The sequence below is a fragment of the Arachis ipaensis genome, chromosome B1, assembly GCF_059453495.1.
Source record: "Arachis ipaensis isolate K30076 ecotype BB chromosome B1, ASM5945349v1, whole genome shotgun sequence".
In the NCBI taxonomy this organism is placed as follows: Eukaryota; Viridiplantae; Streptophyta; class Magnoliopsida; order Fabales; family Fabaceae; genus Arachis; species Arachis ipaensis.
Window position 1 is genome coordinate 150506537 of NC_142436.1, and position 14245 is coordinate 150520781.

At 37.8% G+C, this 14245-nt stretch overlaps 1 protein-coding gene across 1 annotated transcript; it reads right to left on the minus strand.

Annotated features, from left to right (window-relative positions):
- Nucleotides 1-10013: 10013 nt before the first annotated feature.
- Nucleotides 10014-10878, minus strand: LOC107641653 (glycine-rich protein). The gene has a single exon (XM_088502256.1). It carries the CDS (start codon nucleotides 10785-10787, stop codon nucleotides 10380-10382), a length of 408 nt encoding a protein of 135 aa, XP_088358382.1. The 5' UTR covers nucleotides 10788-10878; the 3' UTR covers nucleotides 10014-10379.
- Nucleotides 10879-14245: the final 3367 nt, after the last annotated feature.

The following is a 14245-nucleotide window of genomic DNA, read 5'->3' on the forward strand; positions in this document are numbered from 1 at the left end:
CCCAGTGCAACATGGAGGTCGGTTTAAGGCTGAAGGTGCAGGAGAGCTATTCAAGCCTTTTTGAGGACCTTGTGGTTGTGAAAAAAGATCTGCTGAATGCTCGGACTGCCTATGCCGAGTTGGAGGACTCTATTGCCGAGGGATCTGAAGAGGCTTGGAGGATTTTTAAGGAGCAAGTCGGAGTCATTGCTCCTGGCTTGGATCTCTCTCCTTTGGATCTTGACAAGGTCGTCATTGATGGTGCTATAGTTTCTCCTCCTGCCCTCCAAGTTGTTTCTGAGTCAGACTTGAAGACTCGGGGGCAGAGGATTATTGAGTCCCCTCCTCGCTCAAAGGATGCTCCGAGCTCTTCAAAGGTTCCTCCGACTTCCTCTCCATCTCCTATGGATGCCTCTCTCCCTGGTCCTGACGCTGCTCCGACTACTCTTCCTGGCTCTGGTGGTGATCCGTCTACTCCTCTTCCGAAAAAATAACTTTATTTGCTATATGGGGGCCCAGCCTGTGAGTCCCCCCTTTTTTAAACTCTTTCTTTGTTTGTGTTGGTGGTGATTGAACAATTTCTTCTGGCCTTTTAAGGCCATAAACAAAACACTTTTTTGAAATACCCTTTTTTAATAAGGGTTTTAAATTAACAAAATAAATACCCTTTTTTTGGATAAGGGTTTAAGTTACCTTATGTGTGCATGCTTTTCTGATTTTGCTTTTTCGGAGTCCCCTTGATCTTTTCTGAAAACCTTTCTTTTGGCTTGTCTGTCTTTTCGAGCCTTTTCGCCTTAAGGACTTTAGGACAGCTTTTAAGCTTTTTCCCTAGGTTTTTTTTTTTATCTCTTTTTGGTTATTCCTTATACTCAACCTTGTTTTGTTGAGCTTTTATGACTTAGGCTATTTTTGCGATTCGTTTTTGTTTCTTACTCGGTTTTTCATTTCGACTTATGAGTCGGAATTTCTCCGAGTTTCTCACGATCAACTTTTATAACCTCTTTACGCCGACTTGTACCTCGTCGTTTTATCCTGACGACCATCTAGGTCGGTTCATGGAATTTTCACGTTTTGTCGAGCTTAAGTCGACGCGTTTCGTAGAAAGAGAAAACTAGAAGGAATTTATAAGAGATATTTGTAAAATGAAAAAAGATCTTTATTTATTGGGGATGTACCTTATTGCTACTAAGGGTTTTTGACAGCCTATTTTCCCTTAGCCTCTACTATGATGCCTCGTTAAAAACCCTTCTCCAGAAAAAACCCTTTTACTTTCGGAAAAAAATCGTGAAGTTGGGAAAAGAGTACATCATGGAGTAGAGTTTGCTTTTAACTGTAGTACCTTTTCATATTACAAGCATGCCACGACCTTGGTAACTCGGTGCCATTCAGGTCGGTTACTTTATAATAACCTTTTCCTAAGACCTTATTGACTTTGTATGGTCCATTCCAATTAGCAGCAAGTTTTTCTTCCCCTGATTTGTTAACTCCAATGTCGTTTCTGATCAAGACCAAGTCATTTGGGGTGAAGGTTCTTCGAATGACTTTTTTGTTGTATCTTATAGTCATCCTTTGCTTCAGCGCTTCTTCTCTTATCTGGGCTTCTTCTCGGACTTCGGGGAGCAAATCGAGCTCCTCTTTGTGCCCCTGTATGTTTCCGATCTCATCATGGAGAATCACCCTTGGACTTTGTTCGCTGATTTCTATTGGTATCATGGCTTCTACGCCATAGACTAATCGGAAGGGCGTTTCTCCAGTGGCGGATTGGGGCGTTGTCCTGTAAGCCCATAACACTTGTGGGAGCTCCTCATCCCAGGCTCCTTTTGCATCTTGTAGCCTTTTCTTCAGCCCTGCCAGTATGACTTTGTTGGCTGCCTCGGCTTGTCCATTTGCTTGCGGATGCTCCACCGAGGTGAACTGGTGTTTAATCTTCATACTGGCCACCAGGCTTCTGAAGGTAGAGTCGGTGAACTGGATTCCATTATCTGTAGTGATGGAACATGGTATCCCATACCTTGTGATAATATTTCTGTAGAGGAACCTTCGACTTCTCTGGGCTGTGATGGATGCTAGTGGTTTTGCTTCTATCCATTTTGTGAAGTAGTCTATTCCCACAATCAAGTATTTGACTTGTCCCGGGGCCTGGGGGAAAGGGCCTAACAGGTCCATCCCCCATTTTGCAAAGGGCCATGGGGAAGTTATACTGATTAGTTCCTCAGGGGGAGCCACGTGAAAATTTGCATGCATTTGGCATGGTTGACATTTTTTCACAAATTCCCTGGCATCTCTCTGCAAGGTCGGCCAATAGAATCCAGCTCGGATTACTTTCCTGGCAAGCGACCTGGCTCCGAGATGATTTCCGCAGATCCCACTGTGGACCTCCTCTAATACCTCGGTGGTTCTCGAGGTCGGTACGCACTTTAACAATGGTGTTGATATCCCTCTTCTATAGAGAATATTTTTCACCAGAGTGTAGTGTTGTGCTTCCCTCCGGATTTTCTTAGCCTATTTTTCCTCCTTGGGGAGGATGTCAAATTTCATATATTCGACCAAAGGGTTCATCCATCCGAGGTTTAATCAGGTTACCTCAAGGACCACTTGCTTTTCCTTCGTTTTTACCACAGAGGGTTCCTAGAGAGTTTCCTGGATCAGGCTTCTGTTATTCCCTCCTGGCTTGGCACTTGCTAACTTGGATAGGGTGTCTACTCTGCTATTTAGATCCCGAGTTATATGTTTGATCTCGATTTTCGCAAAGTGCCCAAGATGCTCCAGAGTTTTTTCCAAGTACCTCTTCATATTTGGGTCTTTTGCCTGATACTCTCCACTTATCTGGGAGATCACCACTTGGGAGTCGCTATATACCATCACTTTTGTAGCACCGACTTCTTCTGCCAGCTTCAACCCAGCAATCAGGGCTTCATATTCTGCCTGATTATTTGAAGCTGGGAATTCAAATTTGAGGGAAACCTCTATTTGGGTTTCCCTTTCGTCCACTAATATTATGCCTGCACCGCTTCCTGTCTTATTTGAGGATCCGTCTACATAGAGTTCCCATGTAGTTGGCTTATTCTCTTGATCTCCTGCATATTCTGATATGAAGTCGGTAAGGCATTGGGCTTTAATTGCCATCCGAGTTTCATACCTCAAGTCGAACTTGGAGAGCTCTATTGCCCATTGAACCATTCTCCCCGCAACATCCGTCTTTTGGAGGATTTGCTTCATGGGTTGGTTCGTGCGGACTCTTATTGTATGAGCTTAAAAGTAAGGTCGTAGCCTTCGTGAGGCTACCACTAAGGAGTAGGCAAACTTCACTAGTTTGTGGTACCTTAGCTCGGGGACTTGTAGAACTTTGCTGATGAAATACACTGGATGCTGACCGACCTCGTCTTCTCTTATCAGGGCTGACGCGACAGCCTTGTCTGCTACAGATAAGTATAGGACGAGGTCTTCTCCAACTACAGGTTGGGTTAGAATCGGAGGTTGACTCAAGAATCCTTTGAACTCCTGGAACGCCTCTTCGCATTCAGGAGTCCACTCGAACTGACATCCCTTTCTCAATAAGGAGAACAGTAGAAGGGATTTTAGTGCTGATCCTGCCAAGAATCTGGAGAGGGCTGCAAGTCGGCCGTTTAGCTGCTGGACCTCTCTTAAGCAAGTCGGGCTTTCCATTTCCAAGATAGCTCTACACTTATCGGGATTTGCTTCGATCCCCCCTTTGTGTCAGCATAAACCCTAGAAATTTTCCAGCTTCCACCGCGAAGGTACACTTTGCGGGATTTAGCCTCATCCCGTGTGACCTTATGGTGTCAAATACTTGCGAGAGGTCTGTTAAGAGGTCGGCCTCTCTCTTGGTTTTCACTAGCATGTCGTCTACATAGACTTCCATTAAGCTCCCAAGGTGGGGAGCAAACACTTTGTTCATCAGCCTTTGGTATGTGGCTCCCGCATTTTTTAATCCAAATGGCATGACCACATAGCAAAAATTTGCTCTGGGCGTGATGAATGATGTTTTTTCCTGGTCTGGCTCATGCATCGGGATTTGGTTATATCCCGAGTAGGCATCCATGAACGACAAGTATTGATACCCTGAGCTAGAGTCTACGAGGGTATCAATACTTGGTAGTGGATAAGGGTCCTTGGGACATGCCTTATTTAAGTCGGTATAGTCGACACACATTCTCCATTTGCCATTTTGTTTTTTGACCAGCACTACATTGGCTAGCCATGTTGGATATTCGACTTCTCTGATGAAGCCGGCTTCTAAGAGCGCCTGTACTTGTTCTTCTACTACTAGGGCTCGTTCTGGGCCGAGCTTGCGTCTTCTTTGTTGTACAGGTCGGGACCCTGGGTATACCGAGAGCTTGTGGGACATGAGCTCGGGATCTATCTCGAGCATGTCGGAGGCTTTCCAGGCAAAGAGGTCGGAATTGTCTCTTAGGAGCTTAATCAACCCTTGTTTTAGGGTTTCCCCTAGGTTGGCTTCTATGTTGGTATTTTTTCCTTCCTCTTGGCCGACCTGTTTTTCTTCGATTTTTCCTCCCGGCTGTGGTCGCAGCTCTTCTCTGGCCCTTGCACCGCCGAGCTCTATTGTGTGAACTTCTCTGCATTTTCCTCTCAGGTTCAGGCTTTCATTGTAGTATTCTCTTGCCAACTTCTGATCTCCCCTCACCGTTGCTATTCCTGCTGGGGTCGGGAATTTCATGCAAAGGTGCGGAGTTGACACCACCGCTCCGAGTCGATTAAGGGTAGCTCTGCCGATCAAAGCATTATATGCTGACCCTACGTCGATGACTATGAAGTCTATACTCAGAGTTTTGGATTTTTCCCCTTTTCCAAAGGTAGTGTGTAGGGGTAGAAATTCTAGTAGTCTTATTGGTGTGTCGCCTAGTCCGTACAAGGTGTCGGGGTAGGCTCTTAATTCTTTCTCATCCAACCCTAGTTTGTCAAAAGCGGACTTGAAAAGGATGTCCGCTGAGCTCCCTTGATCTACTAGGGTTCTGTGGAGATGGGCATTGGCTAGAATCATAGTAATTACCACTGGGTCATCATGCCCAGGGATTAATCATTGCCTATCTTCTCTTGTGAATGAAATGGTGGGGAGGTCGGATGACTCTCCTCCGACCTGGTAGACTCGCTTGAGATGTCTTTTGCGAGAGGACTTGGTGAGTCCCCCTCCCGCGAATCCTCCTGAGATCATATGGATATGTCTCTCTGGAGTCTGCGGTGGTGGGTCTCTTCTATCCATATCGTCTCGTTTTCTCTTCCCATGACCGTCCGACCTTTCTATGAGATATCTGTCGAGCCGACCTTCTTTAGCCAGCTTTTCTATCACATTTTTAAGGTCATAACAGTCATTTGTCAAGTGACCATATATTTTATGGTACTCACAGTAGTCACTGCGCCTCCCCCTTTTTTTATTTTTAATGGGCCTGGGAGGTGGCAGCCTTTCAGTATTGCAAATCTCTCTGTATACATCCACTATGGAAACCTTTAAAGGAGTATAAGAGTGATATTTCCTTGGTCTATCGAGACCGAGTTCTTCCTTCTTCTTGGGCTCCCTCTCCCTCTCTTTTGTTGAGGGGAGATGCCCAGGTCGCCAACTCGAATCTCTCAGTCTAGCATTTTCCTCCATGTTGATGTACTTTTCAGCTCTTTCTTGTACATCACTTAAGGAGGTGGGGTGTCTTTTAGATATGGACTGTGAGAAGAGACCTTCTCTAAGCCCATTGACTAACCCCATTATGACTGCCTCGGTGGGCAGGTTTTGGATTTCTAAACATGCTTTGTTGAACCTTTCCATATAGGCTCGTAAGGATTCTCCGACCTCCTGCTTTATCCCCAGGAGGCTTGGCGCATATTTTACTTTGTCCTTCTGGATAGAGAACCTCATCAAAAACTTCCTTGAGAGGTCTTCAAAACTGGTGACGGACCTCGGAGGGAGGCTGTCGAACCACTTCATCGCTGCTTTCGACAGGGTAGTCGGGAAAGCTTTGCATCGCGTAGCGTCGGAGGCATCAGCCAGATACATCCGACTTTTGAAATTGCTTAGGTGATGCTTCGGATCTGTGGTTCCGTCATAGAGGTCCATATCGGGGCTTTTGAAGTTCCTCGAAACCTTTGCCCTCATTATATCCTCGCTGAAGGGATCCTCCCCTCCTAGGGGCGACTCTTCTCGCTCGTCGCGGGAGTTCCGACCTTTGAGGGAGGATTCCAACTTCAAGAGTTTTCTTTCTAACTCCTTTCGTCGTTCCATCTCCTCTTTTAGGTTCTTTTCGGTCTCCCTTTGTCGCTCCCGTTCCTGTTCCAATTGTTCCAGGCGGCTTTGGTGGACATGGACTAATCTCATAAGTTCAGTTACGTGGGACTGTCCGTCCTTCTCCGATTTGCGCCCTTCTGAGGAATTCACCTTCGAATTTTTGACTCCGGAGATACCTTCTCTGTGTTGATCATTGGTTCCCTGGTGGAGGGTTAGGTCCACGTCATTATTTCCGGTGTCCAGATTCTCTTGTTCGGAATCCGTCTCCACATGACCCTCTTCAGGGGATATGTTCGCCATCACTGGTTGATCTCTCGGGTCCCCGGCAACGGCGCCAATGTTACGATGGGTAACCGGAGATTGTTGGGCTGGACTCGCTGGGTTGGCCCAATCGTCCGAGGAAGGAAGCCTTCGTGCGGGTCTGCGCCTTCGGGGCCTCCGTCCGACTTGTGAGTATGAACGAATGGGGGTGGTACCTGCAAAGACACTCCGATGCCAAAGTCAGCAAGGGTGTGAGCAGGTCTAGAGAGTATTGGAGCTTCTGAGATACCTGAGAAGTGTCAGTGTATTTATAGGGATGGACCAATAACCACCGTTGGAGTAGTTCCACCTTTTAAGGGGAATAACCGTCCCTTTATCTTAGGGTGGTTGAGATATGACTCTTGAAAGTGGTTAGAGAGATTCTAGGGGCAGTTATCCTCTTGAGGGAGGGTTTATCTGCCAGCTGATCCTCGTACCGACTTCTTTAGAGCAAGTCGTGAAGATAGCCGACTTCGTGACATCTGGTTTGTGTAGTGTGAGGCTCAACTCTTTTGGGTTGGACCTTTTTACTTGGATCCTGGGCCTTAGCGTTGGGTCAGGGTATGAACACTAAGGTTAATAAACAGTTCTATAAAAAAATTCATATTAAGTAGCGTTTGTTTTCAAAAACTAAAGTTAATAAACAGTGAACAATATTGGGTAATTTAAATTTTTTTTTGTTTAATTTCTTATTAGAAAGTCAAATCAAAATTATCTAAACCTTCTCATTCAAGTTTCTGACCCAATTAAGGTCTTTGATGGGCCAAACCAAAAGAAAAATTAAAGATCAAATTAGAACTGTGTAATTAAGGATGAATAAGGATAGTCACCAAAAAAGGATGAATAAGGATTATAGATTTAGGAACAAGCATTCTGTGAGCTTACCTCATTCACAAGCAAGAGCTATGCCATAACTTCCTTTAATTTAGAATGGTGAGTTATATATATATATATGATCCTTTACATACTCTCAAATATTTAATATCATATCAGCAAAACAATGTTTTGCATCAATTCCAAATTACACAAATAAAATTGGTTTACTCTATAATTGGATACATATATCTAAAATTAAAAATTAATTTACATACACTAAGTTGATGATTGACTATCTCCTCCATCCGCCATATGCCAAAAAAGGCGGTGATGTTGATGGTTCTATGTTAGCTGGCGGATCATGAGAACATGTTCTATCTCTCTCTTTAATTTACAGTCAAAAAATGAAATCCAAGTTGAAACAAAAATTAAGATTTCTCTAATTAATTATGTCCATGGGGCAACTTAAAACTCATAATAAGAAGATCGATTCAATGGGAGCGTTTGTTGGGTAACATTATAATATTCGACAAAAACAAATTGTGTTTATTCCCTTGGATACATTATTAGCAGTGACTAGTATTTATATTGTTGCTTGTGAATTAGACAAGCTTCCTTAATTATTCGGCAAATCACTATATTTTTATCCTCATGATGGATGACAGCATATGATGGATGATAAGCTGTTTTTTCTTTATAATGTTTTCTTTCCCCTCGTTTATTTAATTACATTTCGCTTCGAATCAAATCCAGAAGATTCTGAGTTTAAACACAAGTGCTGATTGCTGAAAATGTATCATTAGAAACTAGCTATAATAATAGCGATTCATATTAGTTTTAGAGTTTAATTTTGATACATTAAAAGTGTAAAATATTGTATATAGTCGTTGTGCAATTATATTTGTTATTTTAAATGATCATTCAAAAAGTAATTATTTTGAGGTGAAAAATCAGGTGAAGTCGATTTCATATGAAGTTGATATCTGAAAGCTGTTAGATAAAAAATTAGTCAAATTAGTCAAATCATCTAAATCAGTCAAATCATTTAACGGCTCTCAAATATCAACTTCACGTGAAGTCGACTGCACCTGAATTTCCACCTTCTTTTGAATACAATTCACATTACATTAAAATTAAATTATTAGTTTTGCTGTTTTTTTTTTTCTCATAAAAAGAAAAGAAAAGGAGTGTAAAAAGATTTTGAAAGAAACGGGACTTGGGCTGTGGCGGGCCGGCCCACATTGAGTTTCAATGGGAATTGTCCCAGCGGCATGCAGTACTGTTACTATTGCAATTGTTAAGCTTTTTTGGCCCATTATAAAAACTCCTACCTTTGTGAAATAAAATAAAAAGAAAAGGACAAATAAGTCCCTGGCCTTTTGTTCGGTGGACATTTTCGTTCCTGACCATTGAAAAATATTTTTAAGTCCCTGACCTTCATAAAATTTAGACGAATCAGTCCCTCCGTCCAAATGCCTCCGTTAGGGACTGATCCGTCCAAATGTCTCCGTCATAGATTGATCCGTCCAAGTTTTGTGAAGGTCAGAGACTTAAAAGTATTTTTCAATGGTCAGGGACGAAAATGTCCGCAGGACAAAAGGTCAAGAAGCTATTTGTCCTTTTCTCTAAAATAAAATAATACAAGAAAGGAAGATAATGAAAAATACCAGTTGAAACGCAGTATTTGTGAATGTTTCACTAAGCAACCAAAAATATTTACTTTTTGATATTTAATTCACGAAGTTCTTTGCTAAGAAGCTAGCCTACTAAGTTGGTATTCTTTTATGTACATATTGCCATAAAGTCCTAGCCGAATTAGTGTATAAAATCGTAGGGGCTGCACTAAATTCATAATTATTTTCGGTAAGTGGCAGGTCTTTGAAAGTAGTAAGAACTCTTTTACAGTTTTAAGCTAGGATTGAGAGTGAATTGAGTTGAATTTGAACTTTGTGGTTCTATGATATTAAGGGCCCGTTTGGAAACTCTAGAAGTAGCTTTTTTTAACTTTTGACTTATGAAAAGTAGTAGTATTAATGTCTGGTGCAATTTTCAAAACCAAATTGCAACTTTCTAAGAAGCTATTTTGGAGCTTATAGAGAAGTTAAAAAAAATGATTTCTCTCATAATACTTCTACTTTTCATTACATTTCTATAAAATAAGCACTTTTAGAGTTAAAAATCCAAACACAAAATAACTTATTTATAAGTTACTTTTAATAGAGTCATTTATTGTTTAAGTTATTTTATCAAAAGGAGCTTAATTAAGTTGGTTACCCAAACTGGGCCTAAATTTCATTGATCAAGATTCAAGTTGAAAACAAATAAATTTTATTTTTAGAACTCATTCAATATTAAAAAGTGAGCTCAAACTTTTAAGTGTTACCTAAAGCTGCATATTTCTGAAAGCGAAAGTAGTAGTTATAAAAAATACAATTATGTTAGGGTACACAAAATCAACCAGCAAGTAAAATACACATTGAAATAAGTATTAAAAATGAGTTCAACTGCATATATATTTATACACAAATACATAATAACTGATTTGAGTGTACAAATAGTATTTTTATAAAAAATAGTAGAAAATAATAAACTCGAAGCTTACAAGGTAATACTAGTATAACTAACCAAGCAATCAAGAAGCCTCATCCTAGCATGCATTATCGGATATTTCAATGATCTTACATACATTTAATAACGAAAAAACTTAATTAAGGAGTTAGGAAGATCCATGACTCCCACAACACTTGATGATACACACGCAAACATTACAACGAAACAAGCAAAAACACGATATGATGGCTGGGCACATGCATAAGTTTATTACATGAACCACCTAATTATTAATTATTTGTTTGCAAATCAAAACATGTATATAGTTAAGGAAACATTTCAAGTGCACCGGGGAGTCAGTTATTTTAACCGTTGATTTTAATTAATATATATTATATATATTTTTTATAATTCAGATCAACGCTTAAAATAACTGGAGCACCGATACTCCCGGTACACTTGAAATATTTCCAATTATATTTTACTTTCCGTTACCACCACCATATGATCCTGAGCCAGCATGGGACCCTGCATATGAACCTGCTTCCGAACCTGCTCCGGAGGAGCCTGACCCGGCTCTAGATCCAGCTCGGGATCCTGCATAGGAGCCAGCTTCAGAGCCAGCTCCGGAGCCAGATCCCGAGCCCGATCCCGAAGAAGAAGCAGAACCTGAGCTCGAGCTAGATCCCGAGCCAGAACCAGATCCTGCACCGGCACCCGAACCTGCACCACCTCCACCACCAAGGCCAATTCCTATGCCTGCACCAATCCCAACTCCTATGCCACCAAGGTCCAACCCTAGGTCCTTTCTTTCCACTCGGCTTTCGGAGGCTATAATATTAACGGCAAGAAGCAAAGCAACAAGACCTAAAGCCTTCGTATTAGCCATGTTATACAACACTCTATGGTACTTAATTATTATGCCTAATAAGCTATATTACTTGTTATAACTATATGGGTTAAAAAGTTTTAATGTGGAGTTATATTAAGATGGTTGCTATTTATAGAAGATTATAGGCATACAATGTTACATGTGCGTAGCTGGTGAGGACCGAAAGCAAGAGGCGTATGCGTCGTATTGTGACACATTATATGAAGTGGGGTGGGTGTGACTTGTGACACATGCTACTTTCTGCCTTGCAAAGTTGAAAAAAATGAGTGATGCTAAGTGTATACTAAAATTAACCATCAAATTAAGTCATAATATAAAATACATGCTAAAATATAAATATACATTAAAATTAAATTAAACTACACATGTATTTATATATAAATATATTGGTGACTGATTTTGGTGTAGAAATAACATTTTTTTAAAAGAATAGTTGTATTATTATTTGTACATACATATTTTACTCTATATATAGATAAATGTTTCTTTATTATTATGAAAATACAATTATTGTATAACTTAGTATAAAACAGACTACTAAATCCCATAGTGGTTTTTGGACCATTTTTTGCATTAAGTCATCCAACAAAATGACGAGTTATCTCTGACTTATTACACTAGATACAAGGTTAAATGATGTTTGTTTGTTTTGATGTTTAAACAAAGTAAAAAGTGATGTCATTTTAGAGAATAAATAAAAAAAAACAGTTTGCTATTTGCATATCATATAAACTCTTTTTTATCGTTTCGTTTTGTTTTGTTTAAGCGCCAAAACAAAACAACGCCGTTTAGTCTTCTATCTAGAATAATAAGTCAGACTAGTTCAACACTTTATTTGCTGATTCAATGCTAAAAGATGCTCCAAAAACTAATATGATACCTAAAGCTAAATTTTAACTAGAGACCAATATAGCAAAAATAATAAATTTAAGATACTATTTTAGGAATTTAGTCATATAAATTATAAAATATGTATAATATCAATTTCATATTTTATATAATTACAAACAAATATATAATTTAGTATATTAAACAAAATAGATATACATAGTTTTTTTTTTAATAATTATTGTTTTTTCGTTTTTATTTTTCTATATGTTGAAAAAATGGAGAGAGAGCTATCCATATTTTGATAAGAGCGGTATGTGTAAATAATTCCTCAATACCAAATATGAATCGAAGCCAACTTCAGCGAACACAAAGTTATGGACCAAAATGCATGCCTTTTTCAAAGTGGCAGTATTAGCACAGAAGTTGGATATAAATTAATTGATAATAATTTATTGTAAAGATTGCCACTATAATACCTTATCCTTCTTAAACAATCACAAGCACATTGTATATAGTGGGATATGATGATTGGCACTTAATACAATTCCAGGTAGGAAAAATGAAAAACTGAATAATGAACGATAAGTTTTTTTTTTTTAATATAAATATTCAATGATACATGTTATGTGAAGAACATTCTAGAGATTTACCTACTATCTCAGATGATTTGCTTTGTGGCAGATTGGTTTCACCATTCTCTTAGTCTAATTAATAACTCAAATAATGGAAATCATTGTTGAGTTTACCAATTAAATAAGTATTCAACCTTTTTTTTAATATATATAAAGAATTGTTTTTTGCCACTAATATATTTGTGTATAAATACATATGTGGTTTAATTTATTTTGTGTATTTATATTTTAATATGTATTTTTTTTTGTGGCTGATTTTGATGTACACGTAGCATAACTCATATATATATATATATATATATATATATATATATATATATATATATATATATATATATTGATTTTTTATTTTGAGGATTTGAAATTTAAGATTAGAATTTTAATGTTTAAAATTTAAAATTTAAGATAAAAATTAATTAATATGAACCCAAAAAAATGACTTCTTAATTAAACTCTAATAATAGGGTAAATTTCTATAAGAATATATAATGTATAGTTTAGTATAATAAAAAGAGATGACTCACATACAGACGATAAAAACGTTTTTTTTTTGTGAAGATGATGTCTAATATAAGGAAAAGTATAAGGTACCAACATATTATCTGCCAACTTATTGTCAACAATAATTAATTATTATATTTTAAATACATATATAAAGAGACACATCCATAAAATATATCTATAAAGATACTTCTGTTAAACACAACCATAAAAAAGACATTTTTATTAGACACATCCACGAAGACACTTCCATAAAACACAATTATAAATAAGAATTGGCAGAAGTTGGCAAATATGCTGTTGGTAACGTAGGTGATAGGGCCAGTAATTTTTGTGTTTTGTAACTATCAATTGACCATCAATAATATTTTTAATGGTGTGAGATTAAATCCAATAATGTGGAATCATTCAATTTTCTTTTGATAGTTAAATGTTAGCCAACTTTTTAAAAAATTGCTGGCCCAAGACTTTCCCATAAAGTAATACGTATCCTATTTATTTGAGTTCAATTATATTGAACCGAAATTAATGCATATATAATACATATAATAAACCGATTTTCGAACAAATAAAATAATAATTTATACTTTAAGAGCTTGTTTGGATGAACTTTTAAGAAAAGATCTTTTTTTGAGTTATCTTTTTTTAAAAGATCTTATGAAAAAGTAAAAGTAATTTTATGTTTGGATATCTCATGCAAAAAGATCTTTTTATCTATCAATTATGTTTGGGTATAACAATATAAAATTACTTTTTTGTTTATTTATTATATGAAAAACATCTTTTTTTAAGAGAAAAAGATCTTTTAAAAAAAGATGTAAATTATAACTTCTCAAAAAAGATTTTTTTTTTAATTTTTCTAGTGCTTTTACTTTTATTACTAGAAATTTGCCAAACACGTTAAAAAATAAAAAAAGATATTTTTTCATTGAAAAAAGATATTCTTTTATCAAAATAATGACGCCCAAACAAACACTAAGCCATAATAAATACTAATTTTTCTACTCTTAAAATAATTTAAAGTGTATTATCATATTTTAATTATTTGAATTAAAATAATTTAAGGTGTATTATGGTATTAACCTATTAGGCATATCCTATTCACAAAAATAAGTTGGGTAATCCATATGTGAGTCGTCCCCATATAATAGAACTAAGGCATGCAGCATGGACCTAGGCTTTATTCTTGAGTTAGAAGGAGAAAACGAAAGATTGTAGTCTTGCTTGTTTCTAGGCATGCAATGAAATAGGTAATTTGATTGTGATAGCAAAGTCAAGAATTTAGGCACGCTAGCTTTTGGTTAGGGCCTTTGTATTATTACTATATTCACGCCCATGCAGCAGCAGCAGAACAAAAAGCGAAAGGGACTACCACTTTACTATCACAGTACACTTAATTATCCGAAGACCAATGTAAAGTAGTAGTAATACTTGGATGAACCTCTTTATACTATTATTGCTTAATGCTTAGATTATTATCGATCATAATAG

Excerpts from the sequence above, each read along its gene's own strand:
- LOC107641653 (XM_088502256.1), bottom strand. The coding sequence starts at position 10,787 with ATGGCTAATACGAAGGCTTTAGGTCTTGTTGCTTTGCTTCTTGCCGTT.